This window comes from Manis javanica, chromosome 15 (genome assembly GCF_040802235.1).
Source record: "Manis javanica isolate MJ-LG chromosome 15, MJ_LKY, whole genome shotgun sequence".
Taxonomy (NCBI): Eukaryota; Metazoa; Chordata; class Mammalia; order Pholidota; family Manidae; genus Manis; species Manis javanica.
Window position 1 is genome coordinate 61,325,954 of NC_133170.1, and position 18,113 is coordinate 61,344,066.

The 18,113-nt window shown below is 39.3% G+C and overlaps 1 protein-coding gene across 6 annotated transcripts; it reads right to left on the bottom strand.

Moving 5' to 3' along the window:
• Positions 1-1,060: 1,060 nt before the first annotated feature.
• Positions 1,061-18,084, bottom strand: ZNF10 (zinc finger protein 10). 6 transcript variants are annotated; one of them, XM_037014163.2, is made up of 7 exons: positions 17,767-18,079; positions 13,661-13,756; positions 11,641-11,860; positions 11,240-11,330; positions 9,531-9,657; positions 9,075-9,170; positions 1,061-5,160 (listed from the first exon to the last, which is right to left on the bottom strand). In XM_037014163.2, exons 4-7 carry the CDS (start codon positions 11,270-11,272, stop codon positions 3,698-3,700), a joined length of 1,719 nt encoding a protein of 572 aa, XP_036870058.1. In that variant the 5' UTR covers positions 11,273-11,330; positions 11,641-11,860; positions 13,661-13,756; positions 17,767-18,079; the 3' UTR covers positions 1,061-3,697. The 6 variants fall into 6 exon arrangements, with proteins under 6 accessions (XP_036870058.1, XP_073078414.1, XP_073078416.1 ...); XM_073222313.1 differs by having other exon boundaries at positions 13,661-17,130; XM_073222315.1 differs by lacking the exons at positions 11,641-11,860; positions 13,661-13,756 and having other exon boundaries at positions 1,061-5,040; positions 5,125-5,160; positions 17,767-18,084.
• Between the last annotated feature and the right edge of the window lie 29 nt (positions 18,085-18,113).

Sequence of the window (18,113 nt, forward strand, 5' to 3'; positions counted from 1 at the left end):
TCTGGGCGGTTGCTGTGTGCGCAGGCGCTCTCAGGCCGCTCCTCTGCTATGGAGGGGCTGTGCCGGAGGGGGAATGGATGTGAGGCTGTTTATTGCTGTGAGAGCCTTCAGGGCTTCGCTGCCTCCCATGGGGCTGGAGTGCCTGAATTTCCCTGGGATTCTCAGCTACTAGGCTGAGTGTGCTGGGACACTTCCATCCAGCTGTGAGGCCCCTGTCCTTTTTAAGACTTTCAAAAAGCACTTGATTTTCTTTTGTCCCAGGGGTGCCACCTGTGGGGACCCACTTGCCGTTTTTACTGTTCCGTTTCCCTAATATCCAGCACACCACGCAATGTGTTCCTGCTCCCCCAGTGCAGACAACTAGGGCTGGGTATTTAGCAGTCCTGGGCTTCCACTCCCTCCCTGCTCCGACCAAGTTCCTTCCTCCTGCCAGGGAGCTGGGGTAGGGGGGTGCTTGGGTCCTGTAGGGCCGCTGCTTGTATCTTACCCCCTTCATGAGGCACTGAGTTCTCGCAGATGTAGATGTAGCCGAAGTGTTGTACTGTATCTTCTTGTCTCTCTTTTGGGAATAGTTGTATTTTTGTATTTTCAAAAATATGTATGATTTTGGAAGATTTCCACTGCCCTACTCACTCCGCCATCTTGGCTCCCCTTATTATGTATTTTTTACTCTTCCTTATGTGCTCAATTCTGTTTCAGCTATGTCCTATGCTCTCCAATGCACAGTTATTGCTCATTTCATTAAGCTTATCTAAGTATTTAACATTTTTTTATCATTGTAAATAGGCTTATATTTCTGATTTCATTTCCAAAGTGTTCACTGCTAATACATACCCAATGAAAGCAGTTTCTGTGTATTTATCTTGTATCCTGTGACTTTCCCAAATTCCCTTATAAGGCTCCAGTAGCTTATTTGTAGATATGAAATTTTGAAGAGAAAATATTCCATGGCTGAAGGGATTGTTTTCCTGATCCTAAAGGTAACATATACTCTTTGAAGAGACTTTGGGATGAATAGAAAAGTACAAAAAAATAAAATAAATGTCAATTCTCCCATACATAGGTTACCTGGCATTAATCTTTTTTTAAATGGTTATTAATTTTTTTATTAAGGTATCATTGATATACAATCATATGAAGGTTTCACAAGAAAAACAATGTGTGTACTACATTCACCATTACCTGGCATTAATCTTTTGACAAACTTCCTTAGTTTTGAGCAAAACTCATTTTCATTTTTTTACAATTCATTTATTTTTACATATTTGAGCTCACTCTATATTGACATTTATCATGCTTTTTTTGTACCACATAAAAGCATCAACATTTTTCCTGTTACCAAATTTTGTTTGCATCACTTTAATGTCTGCATAATATTCCATTATGAGTATGCTATAATCATTTTGCTATTAAACATTTTTCTATATTGTAAATTTTACACTATCGTAAGTAACTCTTCAATGATCATCCATAGACATATATCTCTTACCACATTCCTTAGGGTGTTAATAATATTGTTATTAACAGCTGCTATGTGCCAGGTATTGTTTTAAGTACTTTATACACATTATTTCACTTCATCCACACACCCTCTGAGGTAGATACTAGTAGTATCTCTGTTACACAGCTGAGGAAAACTGAGCCTTAGGTTATTAGAAATTCTAAGAGGCCCAGTGAAGGAGCTACTCTTCTACCCCATAAAGAACCACTGCTTATAATGAAAACTTTATGATAGGAGTATATTATACATGTGAATGGAATGTAAGCACTGAGGAGAGCAGCACCAATGAGGAAACTGGGATCCAGTTGTGGGTCTGACTTCACTCAAAATGTGAGGTCTGGGACAACTCACCTTATCTCAACTGTACAATGAAGAGCATGAGTTAGATGGTTTTACATTCCTTGTGGCTCTCAAGTCTCACGATTCTAAGCATCATTTCTAGATTTCTCCTGGGGGACACACCAAGATCTTTTTCCTGTGGGTCTCAACAATATTTTATTTATCATTCAACAATCATATAGCATCTTATATACTGTTTGCTAAAAATGGAAAATGGTCAATCTGTACACATAGGAGATCAATTTACAGAATGAGAAAGAGAATTAAAACAGATTCTCATCCTAATCTTTTTGGGGTCATGGGCTTACCACTGCAGTTGATGATGAGGATCCTCTCCTTAGAAGGAAAAACCTTTGTACAAACAGAATGACTTTGGATAAAATATTAAAGTTGTCTATGGATCCTCGAAAAGGAATCCACATACCCAGTATAGGTGAGTGATTTCCTCAGGTTGGTAAGTACTGATGTAGGTTAAAAGGAAACTGGAAGGGAAGTGCAGAACTCAGTGAGTTCTTACTAGCACTCAGGCAGGTTTAAATTAAACAAACACTAGGTGGGGATTATTACTAATCACAATAATTATAAATCACTTGATAAATGTCAGGTGCTACTCTTAAGCTGCTTATAGGTTTACTTATTTAATACTCACCACAATCCTACAAGGTAAGTAATATCCCTAACTTTCAGAGGAAGATATCTGTAAGTTAGGCACAGAGAAGCTATGTGGCATGCCCACATTCACCCAGCAAGGTAAGGACAGATGTGGGATTTCAGCTTGGGTAACTGAGCTCAAGCTTATGCTCTTAACCAATAAATTTTCTATGTTTTCCGCATAAAGATGAAAGACTACCTTGGAAGAAGAGTGGCTTTGAGCAGTCATGTGTTTATCCCATGAGCATACTTGCTCCAGGTATTGCCCAGGCACCTCCCACTCCAGTGGAGACCTCTCTGGGATATTCAAATACCCAATGCTCCCTTAAGGTCCCAATGTCCACAGAGTCACTGTGTTTAAACTCCCAGAAGGCTTTAGCATCCTGGTTCAAAGACCAGTACTCTTATGACCCAAACTGACTTAGAATTAATGGGAATTTTTGCTGACAGATGGTTCTCAAGCTGCCTTAAGAGTGGAATAGAGAAACTGGATGATAATTACTACAGTAATCCTGGGGAGACTATTAAAATCAATCATAATCCCATTATCTAACAAACCAACTGTATTCACTTACCCACGGATACCTCTTCAGTTCTCACCCACATGCAAATATATTTAAATTGGGTACTACTAATAGTACATGTATTTTTTTCTGCTTTACATAATAATCATTTTCCCTGTTATTAACAAAAAAATATGTGGTTTATATCAGACACATAAAACAGACTACACACTACTAAGTGTCCCAGAAAAGGAGGACAACTAAGTAAAATATGGCATATTAATTCACTAGGGTATTATTTCCCATCTTTTGTCATAAGAACTATATCAGTTTTTACCCTTCTTTTCTATTTTTTTGAAGTAGCAATCTCTCTTTTCTTGCTTAAGGTAGTGCTGCTGTCTTTTCTAAAAACTCACCTAAAAGGTTCCTTCTCACTTTTGCATTTGAGGCTTGGTCAAGAATGCTCCTAGGCGAATTATTTTTGTAGGAACTTATGGAAAGAAAAAAATAAGGATGTATTTGTGTACTAAAATTCAATTTTGGGAGTCTTAGTCCCTCCAGGACCAAAACTCTGGTACACTAAAAGGTAGTAACAAGTTTGAAAACATTTCCACATAGATTGTATCTGTACAGCTTCTCTTCATGAGTTCTCCAATGCAAAATAGTTATTGCTATTTGTAAAAGTTTTTCCTTTCTCATTGTCTTAATATGTATTTTCTCTAATATGATTTGTCTGGTATCTAATAAAGTTAGGGCTACTAACAAGTGCCATCCCACATTGATTACATGTTAAAAACTGTTCTCCTGTGTGAGCTATCTGATGTACTATAAATGGAGAGTTCTGGCTGAAGATAATTCCACACTGATTACATTTATAGGTCTCTTCTCCAATATGAATCTTCTGATGCTTAATAAGGTCATTCTTCCGGATAAAAGCTTTTCCACACTGACAACATTCATATGGCTTCTCTCCAGTATGAATTCTCTGATGCACAATGAGGGCAGAACTCTGGCTGAAAGATTTTCCACAATCATGGCACTCATATGGTTTCTCTCCAGTATGGGTTCTCTGATGTGAGAAGAGGTGAGAACTTCGACTAAAGCATTTTCCACACTCTTTACACTCAAAGGGTTTCAGTCCAGTGTGAGTTCTGTGATGCACAACGAGGTGAGATCTCTGACTATAAGATTTCCCACATTCATTGCATTCATATGGCCTCACTCTAACATGAGTTCTCTGATGCAGAATGAGATGTGTGCTCTGTCTGAAAGTCTTCCCACATTCAGGACACTCATATGGTTTCTCTCCAGTATGAGTTCTCTGGTGCCTAATAAGCCGGGAGCTGTGAACAAAGGACTTCCCACATTGATTACATGTGTACAGCTTGTCTCCTGTATGAGTTCTCTGATGGGTAACAAGGTGAGAGAACCAGCTGAAGGATTTTCCACATTCTTTACATTCATAAGGCTCTTCCCCAGTGTGAGTCTTCTGATGTCCAGTGAGGTGAGAACTCCGGCTGAAAGACTTTCCACATTCTTTACATTCATGGGGTTTTTCTCCAGTATGAATAAGTCGGTGCCTGGTAAGATTAGAGCGCCAGCTGAAGAATTTTCCACATTCCTTACATTCATAGGGTTTCTCTCTATGTATACTCTTTGATATACCAAGGGATGTACTATGAGGAACAGAGTTGTTATTATCAGGGTATTTGTAGGATTTATCTCCTGTTTGAGTTCTTGGAAATTGAATAAGGTGAATATTTTGACAGAAGGTTTGACTACATTCAGTACTGTTAGTTGCATAGCTTTCTTGATGACTGCTAAAAACTAAATTAGGTTTTAAACTTTTAGTATGTGAGTCATGTTTATGGAAATATTCTCTCAATACTAGCTGAGCAGGAAGAAGACCGTTTCCGCCATATTTACCATTTTCAGAAACTCTCTCTGTAGTCAGTACTTTCTTCTGGGTAAATGCCACTTGCCTTAAATGTCTCTCTTGGTTTTCTGGATACTTGTCAAGTTGGTCTTCACACTTCCAGACTTCTTCTAGTGACAAATACCAGAGGTCATTCTTTGTCATTCCTTCCATTTTAATGCCATAAGACTGTTTATCTTTATAAATGCTCTTACTGGAAATTGATTTGATTTCAACTGCAGTCTCCAAATCTGAAAGAAATTTAAAAATGCTGGGTGACTTAAAAAAGTATTAAGGTCAGAATGGTGGAATATACATGGAGACAAAGTATGTAAGCTGTGTAGAGTTGCTTTCAAATATGAGGTGCTGTGGCCTTGATAGTGAATGAGAAAGGGAAGGGTAGAGCAGCAAATGTATCAGGCTATCTGTACATAACAGAAGCAAAGACAGCAAAGACCAGCCATGGGACTGGGAGGGATACGTGCCATCAGGATACTCAGCAGTAGAGGTGGCAACCCCACAGAAGCACTGCACTCCCATTAGCTACTCTTAATAAGAGCCTAAAATGTCTGCTTATTGCCAGCCCCTTTCCTTGGCATGCATTCACACTACTGCCAATTTCATATTCCTAAACCACAAATGCAGCCATATATAAGGCAATACCTTTCATCTACATCACCAAAACATTTCAGAATAATGCCCAGATGACTGACAAAACAAACTTCTCAGAAAGTCCATGTGATAGGCTGGTAGAGCAATTGCACAGATGTTACCCAGATACAAGTTCTAATCTGAGCTTTAACAGTACTAAGGGTGAATTTAAACAAGTTGATAAATTTTTCAGACATCATTTTGTTTATCTATAATCAAAGGACAATAGTGTTTGTCATATAAGATTATTTTAAGTGTAACATAAGATATGAGCATATCAGTCTCTGACACATGTATGGTCAAAGGAATACCACTTAGAATAATCATTATTATAATTGTTCATGTCTTCTACTTTGACTCCTTTATTCTGAGACATCAAGACTTAGCAACCACTAGGACTAACATGACAGGGCACTTACTCAGAGCCCAGAACCTAACTCATTCTTTGGGACTTTTGGTCTTTCTGTTTACACCCATATATGTTACCGCAAATTACTTCCCTGGTTAAGAGCCTGTGTTTGTCTCTCAATGCCTTTCAGGTTAAAATATTTGGTTCTAAACCAAGAAAAACAACTATTTACACTACTACCTCTTCCCACAAAGACATTCGACTCTTAACTAGTATATGGATTGAACTGTGTGCCTCAAAGAAGACATGCTGAAGTCCTAACCCCCAATATAGAATCACTGTAGATGTAATTAGCTAAAATGAAGTAGTACTGGTGGGGAGGCTAATACAATATGAGTACTATCCCAGATTCAGAGACAGACACACAGGGAGAAGCTATGTGAAGATTGAGGCTGACTGCAGGGATGGGTCTACAAGCCAAAGAGCACTTGGGGATACCAGAGCTTGAAGAGGAAGGAAAGATCCTCCCCTAGAGCCTTCAGAGAGACTGTGGTCCTACCAACACTTAGATTTCAGACTTATAACTTCTAGAACTGTAAGACAATAAACGTATGTTGGCCTAAGCCCCCCAGTTTGTGGAACTTTCAGCAGCCCCAGGAAACTAATACACGTGGTAAATAATCCCTGTGCCTATTAATAAATTGTCCTTATTTACCCAAAGAAAACAAAATCCCTGATTTGAAAAGACATATGCCCCTTATGTTTATTGCTGCACTATTTGCAATAGCCAAGATATGGAAGCAACTTGAGCATCCATCAATAGATGAATAAATAAAGAAGATGTGTCACAAATACATAATGGAAAATTATTCAGCAATAAAAAGAAAAGAAATCCTGCCATTTTCCACAACATGGATGGATCTAGTGGGTATTAAGCTCAGTGAAATAAGCCAGGTGGAGAAAGACAAATATCACATGATTTCACTTATTTGTGGAGTATAAAAATAAAACAAACAATGAGCAAAAGAGCAGTAGACTCATAGACACCAAGAAGGGGCTAGTGGTTACCAAGGGGGAAGAGTTGGGATGAGTGGAGGGGAAGGGGAAGGGGATAAAGGGCCACAATAATTTGCAATCACAATATAAGCTGATCATGAGAATGGTAGTACAGCTTGGAGAATAGAGTTAATGATTCTGTAACATCTTACTATGTTGATAGATAGTGACTGCACTAGAGAGGTTGAGGAATTAATAGTATGGGTAACTGTTGAACCACTATGTTGTATATTTGAAACCAACATAAGATTGTGTATCAATGATACTTTAATAAAATAAAGTATTTGTACATTGCAGAATTTCTTTTTAAGGCTGAATAATATTCCATTGTGTGTGTATATATATATATATATATACTGTCTCCTTGATGATTTTTCATAGGAAATATACCATCCTTTCCCCCAGAGCATCAGAATCCCATACAGAAGTTCTTCAAACTATAAATGCCAGCTGGAAAGTTCAAAGATGAACATGTGATAAGTGAGGGCTGAGTACTGATGGAGAAGGAATCTGAGTAGTTTTTGAACACATAAATGGAGAGCTTGCCTTCATTAAAATCCTAAAAGTCTTCCATGTTATGTAACCACTCAAATGAGTTGTCTTCAAAATCTATAGTATCCACTAATCAACTCATCTAAATTTTTAAACCCATTGCTCACTATACTTTTCTTTTCACAATGAAGTTCACATAGTCTTGTACAGCCCTTTAAATTCCAAGTGTTTAAGCACATGAAGTTTCAGTATTTTTTTTACAACAAATTCTAAATAAAAATAGGAAATGCTGGATATGGTTAGTTATTTTTGGATAGTTGTCAAAAGACATCCAGGAAAGCTTGCCAAGTGAATGAACATATGAAAAGAAAAAATAGAGAAATGAAAGAATACAGAGAACAATCTTTCCTCCCATGGACCCACATGGCTGACTGATCAACTTCTTAACTGTATTTAAAGACCTGCCCTTGAAACACGCATATGACAGTCACCTACAAGAAGAAATGTAGAAAAAAGTCAAGAACACTTTATATTTAAAAGTAGACTTAATGTGGAAGGTCACAAAGGGAAGGGGCCTATACTCAATGAGGAGTTTCACCAAGGACAACTAAGACTCTGACAGATTTTACTCATATTCTACTCAAAGCCTGCGTGGGATGCAGGTAAACGCCTGATAGGTGTGGACACTAGTTTCCAGATGGAAGCAACTGCAGGCTGTTAGAACATGACTAAATTCACAGGACTTAGGAAGCCATGTGTCTGTGGGAGCCTGCAGAGTCCTGGAGAGTGTCCTAGCTGTTCTGCACCACGGGAGGTAGACTATCTGCAGCTTGATTCAGACAGCCATACCCAAGATGCTGAGGAAACAGATGTCAGAGTGTTGAGCTCAAAAACAAAGCTCAGGGAGGACACTGCTTTACGAAAAATTGAGGGAGCAGACAAAAGACTCCTTTTTATTTCTTTACCTGGAAAGCTAACTTCCAGCACAAAGGGAAGTTGGGGAAAGGGGTGTTGTTAGGAATCCACGTAATGATTTACATTTTTGAGACATTAAGATTAAAATGAAATAGGAATAAACTGAAAAAGCATTAAATAAAGACTACAGTGAGAAGAGTAGCGGTTCAAGAAAGTAAGGACAGCTATGCCAACAGGAATGGGCAACCCTCTGCCTTGGTTTTCTGACTGGCACAGGACAAACTGTGAATGGTGCCATGTGAGGAAGTCCCATTGTGGAGCTCACACAAAGCAGCAGAATGCAGGCTGTGGGGAGGAGCCAGATGAACGGGAAAAGACAAAGGCAAAAGAAGCGATTCCATGAAAAATTAAAGAATGGGGATGCCAGAGTTACTGCTAATCATAAAAGCACTATGAACAGGCTGACACCATGCACATCAATGGAAAAATAATTTTAGTAAAGGAGAAAGACACCTTTGTCTCTGAATGCAAATTGAAGTGTGACAGGATTGTAGAAACAAGACTAGCAATGGTGAAGAGAGGGAGAGTAAACTCAAGTCTTCTCCTCAGAAATGAAGAGAACTAAGGACCACTATCTCCAGGGATTCTAGCCCCTAATAGGTCATCTGGGCAACCACCTGCAAAGCCTCATCTGGTCCTCACCTGGATGGTTCTCCTGGTGAATCCCTCTCTCTGCCAGCCATGGCTCTTCTCCTTTCTCCAACTGGAGGATCACATCTGGCTTGGGAAGTTGATGTCCTGTTCACAGTAAAAGATAAAGAATTGGGTGAGGGTTGGGGATCTCTGGGCCAGACAGAGAAGCATCCCAGGTTCAACCCCACCCCCAACTCCTGCAGACTCCTACAGGTACTCTGAAGAATAGACAAAGTGAGGCTATAGAGGTAGTAAAATATGCATTTTTAAAACCTGAACAAATCTAAACAATTTTTTTCACAGAAGCAGAAGGGAGTAAAACCTTGTTCTATGCCCCAAGGAAATTAGGTCCCTTACCCTGGGCTCACATTCTGATATATGCTTCAAGGTCACCATACCTTTTCATCAATGAAGAATCAAAATCATTGCAGGGAATATATATCCAAAAACAGACATTGGTCTTACCCAAGGAAATCAGGTTCTTATAGTTCTCCAACATCACATCTTTGTACATGATCTGCTGGGCAGTATCCAACAGCTTCCACTCCTCCTGAGTGAAGTTCACAAGTATGTCCTTGAAGGTCACCAGTGTCTACAATATGGAACAAATCTGTATTAAGTCAGATGTACATCTTTTCCCTCCCTTTCCTGAATACTGACAGAAAAGGGGATCAGGCTAATAGCAACAGGGCAGAGGAAGGTGACCAGAACTTATTCCTGAAATGAGTAGTATTATGGATTCTGATTAAGTCCTAAAAGGAAAGGTATCTCCTGTCCAAAAAGTTCCACGCGTTAGGTTTAGAACGGGTCAGAAGCACTTTTATTTAAATCAAGTTTATTATAAACAGCTATAGCAAGAAGAACCATGACACCAGAAGCTATCTATGCTTTTATTATATGAAATAAAGAACCTAATGCGAGACAGGGAAAATGACAAAAACATCCTTGAATTCAAGTACAACTTAATTCTTAAGAAACCAACCTAGCTGTGTTTTATTAAATAGATAGTTTTCTAAAATAATTATCCAAAACACTTTCCCTAAACATTGATAGGCATAAAGAAAAATGGATGAGTAGCAAAAAAATTTGATAAAGAAATAACAGATAAAGAATCAAGGTCTTTCTTAGGTACATCAAAAAGGAGTGTTGATTACATACACAAAAAACACCGAATTGAATGACTGAAGATTTCTCACCAAAGACCATGAAGGTCAGAAGACAGTGGGTAATATTTATTAAATGCTGAAAGAACTGTCAAGCCAGAATTTCTACATTCATTAAAAAAATATTTCAGGAATGTGCAAAATACATTTTCAAATGAAGTTAAAACTAAAACAGCAGACTAAAACTAAAACTGTTATGAGCAGACCTGCTCTGAAAGACACATTAAGGGTATTTCTTCAGGCAGAAGTGAAATGATACCAGAGAGAAATTTTACATCTCAGAAATAAAGGGTGAGCAACAAAAACAGTAAATATCTGGGTAAATATAATAGACTAGTTTTCTGCTCTTAAATCCTTCAAAATATGTAGGACAGTTAAAAGCAGCAACTACATTTTCTGGTGGGGTTTCTATAGATGCAGAGGTATTACTTGAAGGATCTTCTGGGGGAAGAAGCTGAATAAGGTACAAGGAGCCCAGTCTCCCACTCTCAGCACTCTCAGGTCTCCCAGAGGTCCCATTCTTCTCCTAGTTCTTTGCACCTGGTTGCAGTTACCCATTGATAATTATGTAAGTTGTCCCTGATCTCTTCTGAACAGGAACTCCCCCATGGAGGAATTAAATGCCAGCACCACACCCAGGACAGTCAAGGACATAAGAAACCCTGGGAGGCACCAACTATTCCAGTTTTCTTATCATCTGTTGGGGAGGAAGCTTGCTGTGGGTTCAGTTCCTTAGTGTGGATGAAAGAGCATTTCAAACAAGTCCTCCATATTATGCCACTTGGCTCCTGCCCACATTATTGTTAAACTTGTTTCTTTTAAATTAAGCTATAAAGTATAAAGGTATACTTTATATGTATATATTTATATATAAAAGCATTAAAAGTACAAAAGGAAAACTGTAACTACAAATAAAGCAAACAAAATAGTGCTAGTCCTAAGCAAAGCAACTTTAGAACTTAAGTAAAGTGGGATTCTCAATTGTAAAACAAAGAAGGCAGCCCAACTTACATGGGACCCAGCAGTTAAAGACTCAGTGTCCATGCCCTCCTTGTTCTTGATAATGCTTTCTTGAGTAACGGGACACCCTGGGAAGACAAAGCTGGAGAAAAGAAAGAAACATGAGGAAAGTTTGCTGTGACTGGGATGCTTCATAGATCGTCAGCCTAGACTCCCTCATACCAGCTGGGTGTAACGCAAACCCCTACTATAAAAAAAGAAACATCAAAGATATTCCAGAAATCCACCTCAATGACTGAAATTTCTAAGAGTAGGAAGAATAGCTACATTGATCACCTTTTTCCCCTTTAATTTCTAGAATTCCACGCTGAATTTTATTTGGAATCAAGTAGTTATATTACAAACCCTCTTTTTTGAGGAAAAAAAAATAACCTGACTGATCCATTACTGACCTGGAGGTGGATGGTGTCACATGGCGAGGGATGCGGGCAGTCTGTGTGAGCTACGAGCAGCACCCGATGACAGCCAGCAAGGAAAGAAGGACCTCAGTCCTATAGCCACAGGTAACCGAATTCTGCCAACAGTTGCAGTGAACTTGGAAGTGGAGTTTTCCCCAGGGCCTCCAGATAAGAATTCTGGCTAGCCAATACCTTGATATTGGCTGTTGGATATCTAAGCAGAAAACCCATCCACACTGTGTCAGACTTTTACCCATGGAACTGTGAGCTTGTAATGGGAACCGTTTGAAGCTGCTAAGTTTGTTACACAGCAACAGAAAACTAACACAGGGTCAATTATCTTTTTTTAAATATTGAAACTTAAGGAAAAAATATTATATATTTACCGACATAATGACCATTGTCAGTGCTGTTCATTCTTTTCAGAAGATCCAGACTTCAGTTTGGTTTCATTTCCTTTCTCCCTTAGGGACATCTTTTAACATTTCTTGTAATGTGGGTATGCTGGTAATAAATTCTTTCAGTTTTTATATTTCTCACAATGTCTTTATGTTGCCTTTTTTATTTTACAGCTTTGAGATATAACTCACTCACATATCATACAATTCACCCAAGGTGTACACTTCAATGTTTTTCGGTATGTTACATTAATCTTTTAAACAATGGTAAAATATATATACCAAAAGTTGCCACTTTAACCACATTGCTAAGTGCACAATTCAGTGGCATTCATTATATTCACAATGTCGTGCAACTATCACTAGTAATTCCAACACTTTTTCATCACCCCAAACAGAAGCTCTGAAACATTAAATGGTAACTCCTCACTCGTCCCTCCCCTCAGACTCTGGTAACCTCTAATCTGCTTTCTCTCTGTGATTTGTCTATTCTAGATATTTCATATAAATGGAATCATACATTTGTCCTTTTACATCTAGCTTGTATCACTTAGCATGTTTTCAAGGTTCATCCATGTTGCAGCATGTGTCAGAACTTCCTTTTAATGGCTGAGTAATATGCCATTATATTAAACCTTTTGTTTATCCCTTCATCTGTTGACAGACACTCAGGTTGTTTCCATCTATTGGCTATTGTGAATAATGCTTCTGTGAACACTGGCATGCAAGTATCTGCTCAAGTCTCTGCTTTCAGTTCTTTTGGGTGTATTCCTAGAAGTGGAATTGCTGGGTCATATGGTAATTCTATGTTTAGCTTTTTGAGGACCCACTTAACTGCTTTTTTCCATAGTGGTTGGATCATTCAACAGTCACATCAGCAACACACAAGGGTTCCAATTTCCCCCCATGCTTGCCAACACTTGGTACTCTATTTTTTACATTATTATAGTAGGTGTGAAATTATAGCTCATTGTGGTTTTGATCTGCATTATTTTCATGTGTTTATTGGTATTTGTATGTCTTCTTTGAGAAAATGTCTGTTCAAGTCCTTTGTCCATTTTTAAATTGGGCCAGTCATTTGTCTTTTGTTGTTGAGCTGTAGTTCTTTATATATTATGGATATTAAACTCTTATCAGAAATATGATTTCCAAAAAGTTTCTCTCATTCTGAAGGTTGTCTTGACTTTGTTGTTGAAATATATTTTTGCAGAATATAGAATTCTAAGTAGTTCATTTTCCTTTCAGCGCTTTCTAGATATAGCTCCATTCCCAGTGCTTTGGGAATTAGAAATGTTTTCCAGTCTAGCTAGTGGTAATAAGCAATATGCCCCATGTGAGTGTCAGGTTCTATTCCCTCTAATCCTTTAGAGGACTCTTTCCCTGGCCTCAGGTGGTTTCCTCAAACACATGTGCCCATCTATGCTCTCAGTTAATCAAGGGCCAACCCTCCTCTCTATTCTGTCCTATGAACTTAAAGGCTCCTTTGCTTTCCCCAGATTCTCAGCTCCATACCCTAGACTCCGGGAGGCTGGAGGGCTCCACTTCAGTTTCACCTTCCTCTGCAGTAACCTGGAAACCCTCTCAAGGCAATAAACCAGTGCAATAAGAGGGCTTACCTCGTTGGTTTTCCATCTCCCAGGGATGACTATCCTTTGTTGTCTGTTATCCAGGGTCTTGAAATGATCATTTCATGTATCTGTCTTTTTGTTTATCTTGTTTGGGGAGAAGGATAAATCCACTTTCTGTTACTCCGTCTTGGCCAGAAGCCTATAAACACTGCATTTTTAACTTGTTTTAAATTTAGATTGTATTTTTAATTTCCATCTTTTGAACACCAGGCTTGAGTATTTCCCATGTGCTGACAATCACTGCTCTGTTTTCTTTCATATTGTTTGACCCCTTATTTTGATTCCTCTTTTACATGAATAACAGGACCACTACAGTTTCTGCCCCACCACACCACTAAAATGGTTCTCACCCATGACCCCTATTATACAGCTCAATTATAACTGGCCTCTTAATTATTCAGGAAGCTCACTATTTGCTCCCCTTCTCACCTAGTTTTCCATCTTGATTGTTCTTAGTCTTCTCTAATGATTTCAAAAATTGTGCCTAGCTTTCAAAAATTGTGCTGCATCCTCAGTCTTTTCCAATCTCTGTTTAACAACCACCTGGGCACCTCAGGACACCTTATCTACCTACTTTATCCCCACTGTCTATCCCATTGCACAGCACACAACAGGGATGTTTTTGGCCAGGATGACTAAAACACTCTATTCTATCCCATCTTTCCCTCAATAGGTAACCTCAGTACCTATTTCCAGTGTGGTTAACAGCCTGGATTCTGCAGCCAGACTGCATGGGTTCAAACCTGTGCTCCACTATTTACTAGGTGGTTTCTTAACCCCTCAGTATCTCAGTCTTTTCTTCTGTAAAATGGGGGTTAAATAGTGCCTATCTTACAAGGTTATTATGGGAATTAAATGAGTCAATGATTGCAAAACACATAGAACAGTGCCTGACACTGGTAGGATTACTTGTTAATTAAATAAAATATATGACTTCTAGAGACCCATAAACGCAAGTGTCCTTCTTTATTTTGTTCTCATATAACATCCAGTCAGCTACTACAATCTGTAAATTTCCCCTCCTGAATGTTTCTTCCATCCACCTATTCCTCTAGGTTCCTCCTGCATGGTCTTGGTTCAGGCCCTCACAATTCATGACCTAGAGACTTCCTACTTGGCTTCTCTGCCTTTGGTCTTTCCCACTCCAATGAGTGTCCACATCAGAATCATCTCTGCAAAACACAAGTCTCACTCCTTGAATAAAGTTCTCTGTTGGTCTTCCAGTACTTATAGGAAAATGGACCAAATCCTTAGCATGGATTTAGGAGTCTTTGTGATTAAGCCCTTTTCCACCTCACTAGCCCTAAGTGTTCCATTAAACTGCCACTTTTCCCATAACCACACCAAGCCATGTGAGTTGTCTCACCATCGTTATGTTTACTGTTTCTATGCCAGGAATGCTCTTCCCTTTCTTGACCTCTTGGCAAAATCCTATCCACCCTACAAGATCAAACACCACCCATTTCTGTGTCATTCCCTCATGTCTCCAGAAAGTTTTACGGTTGTTCAGTTTAGGGACTGTACACCCACAGTCCCCAAAGCACATGAAGTACAGCAAGAGAGGGCCATGTCCACATGTAGTGACGGCAACCTGTGCTACACCCAGTTCTGACCTTGCTTCATACCCAGAAGATTTAAGAACCCTGGCTGATAGGAAACACGCTACAAGGAATACTACAGGTAAAAGTGTACTGTAAGCAAAATAGAGACATTACAGTAGGAAACTTGTCTTACCTTAAATAAAAATGTTAAAAACCTCAAATGTTTTAAAACTATATGCTACTGAGCCTTTGGTGCTTGAATTATGTGATGAAAACCAAGGAAACATCATTTCTAGGAGTATTTCTCCTTTAACAGAAACATTTTCTCATCAAATTACAAAGAAAAGGAATGGGCCACTTCCATAACATTTTTTAAGATGAGGATATAAAAGAAGGAACAAAGTGCATGAAGGTTCTTAGAAAAAAAAAATCCCACTCATCTTTTCTTGACAATTGAATTTATGAACAGAACTGTTTATCTCATTCCTTTTCATCCTTTATTCTTATTTTCTATCTCCTAGTAAGGTTTTAAAGTTTTCTCATATAGTTCAGGCATATTTCTAGTTAAAATTAACATTAGATATTTTCTTCCTATTATGAACAGACTTTCTTTTACAAAGGTTATGTGCTAACTTGTTATTGAAGACAGTAAAGCAATCTGTTAACTTACACATTTCCTTTCACTCACTTTACTAAAAATTCATTGATGTTAAATGAATCTCTTATATCTGTTGGATAGTTAATTAATAAAGATAACTGTGTAATCACTTTTCCTTACATCTATTTTAATACTGTATGGTCCAAAGCTGAATTTTGAGACAATGTTTATACAAAATATTGATTAAGCCAACTCATATATATCTCAAATCCTTGTCTTGTGACTGGCACATGCTAAGAGCTCAAGAAATATGTGTTGAAAGAGGGAATGAAAGAACAAATGAACAATTTTCAAGAAGAGGCAGGAATGTGTGCAATTCACCCTAAGGCTTTGCAAGACAGAGGGACCATTTTGGTGAAACAGGAAAGGAGGAGATTATGTCACAGAGAAGTTAGTGTAGTGCTGAAGTGGTTTAAGAATGAGGAATTTGTGCTATTTACTTCTAGTTAACTGTAGTTGATTATAGTCAACATCTCTAACTTGATGGACTTTTTATTAGCTAGCCTTCTGGATGACATCCTGTCTTCCCTTTTAATCCTTTTTTTTCCTTGTACAGTATATTTCTGTTACTAAGGCATAGATATAATTGAAGTTCTTCACCTTCTCCACTGAGTTGGGGTGTGATCTTTGTAATCTTGAGCCAACCTTATTTTTTATATTCATACTAGATATTAGGTGCTACACATCATTCTAATTATTTTAACAACTCTCTTATCAATGGTAAATAAAATTATAATTAAATTTATGAGCTGTCTCTGAAAAATAAAACTAAGTTAAACACATAAACACCTTCAGTTAATCTTTTTAATTTTTGTTAAAAAGCTTAAGATCAGGAGGCTAGGAATTTGCAACAAGGATGGTGCTACAGGGTATTATGCTCAGTGAAATAGCCAGGCAGGAAAAGACAAGTACTAAATGATTTCACTCATGTGTGGAGTATAACAACAAAGCAAAAACTGAAGGAACAAAACAGCAGCAGACTCACAGAACAAAGAATGGACCAACAGTTACCACCGGGAAAGGGACTGGGGTGGGATAAGGGGATTAAGGGGCATTATGATTAGCACACCTAATATAGGATGGGCACGGGGAGGGCAGTATAGCACAGAGAAGACAAGTAGTGACTCTATAGCATCTTATTATGCTGATGGACAGTGACTGTAATGGGGTATCTGGTGGGGACTCGGTAACAGGGGAAATGTAGTAACCACAATGTTGCTCATGTGAAACCTGAGCATAAGATTGTATACCAATGATACCTTAAAAAAGAAAAGAAAAGAAAAAAAGAAGAAGGTCAGGAGGCTAGGAGGTAGAGATATGAAAATGTTTTTCAAAAGACCACACATAAATCTGATCAATCTTAACCACTGAAAATATTGGTAAGATGGGCGATTTTAAGGACAATAACTGCCAAGATAACTTTAATAAGAGGTAAAGTTTTTTTTAAATGAGTATTTTTAAACTAGATCAGGAAATGGAAATCGATACAGTCCCTTCTGCCAGAAACCTATTAATAGACCTACTTCATCAACGGCCGTCCCGTATAACTTCTATAGAATCCAGTGGTTTATATTCATAAAAACCAGTACACATTCGTTGGATGTCTCCTTGGAACTTAAGGCTCCTACTGTTAAGAAATTTCCCACTCTGACCAAAAGGAGCACGACCATTTGTAACAGATGCTAGGAAGGCCGCACACAGGCTGGACCGCTCGTATACGCGGGGCCAACGCCGGGGGGGCGCAGGTGGCTTCCACCTGCCCTGCCGCCGCCCATCTATTCTCCACACCCGAACGCCTGCTGCTAGCGCGCTTCTAGAGGCCCACGCCAGGGGGAAACGAGCACTCATGCGCGGGGAAAGCCCAGTCACGGGTGAAAAATTAGTGAGGCATTTACCGTCCACCCTCCGCGCTGAGGCCGCCGCACCGCAATCTGACAGAAACATCAGCGTGTGACGGAGACGTGCGGCAGGCCGCTCCACAAGTCCCTGATCCGAACCTCCAGGCTCGGGGGTGGCGCGCCAAGCAGCGGGAAGGTAGGCCCACTGCCTGTCGGTTCCAAGGCCGGGCGGCGCGCTCTCCCCTTGCCTCCCGCCGCTCCCAAAGCACCCGGCCTCACGCCGTTCTCAGGACAGACGCGGACGCGCACACGCCCATACCCTATCCCTCACGCACGCTGGGCGTGCGCGCTGCAGTACCTCGGCGAGGATCGTATCCCTCACGCAAAGCCCAGAATCCCTCCGC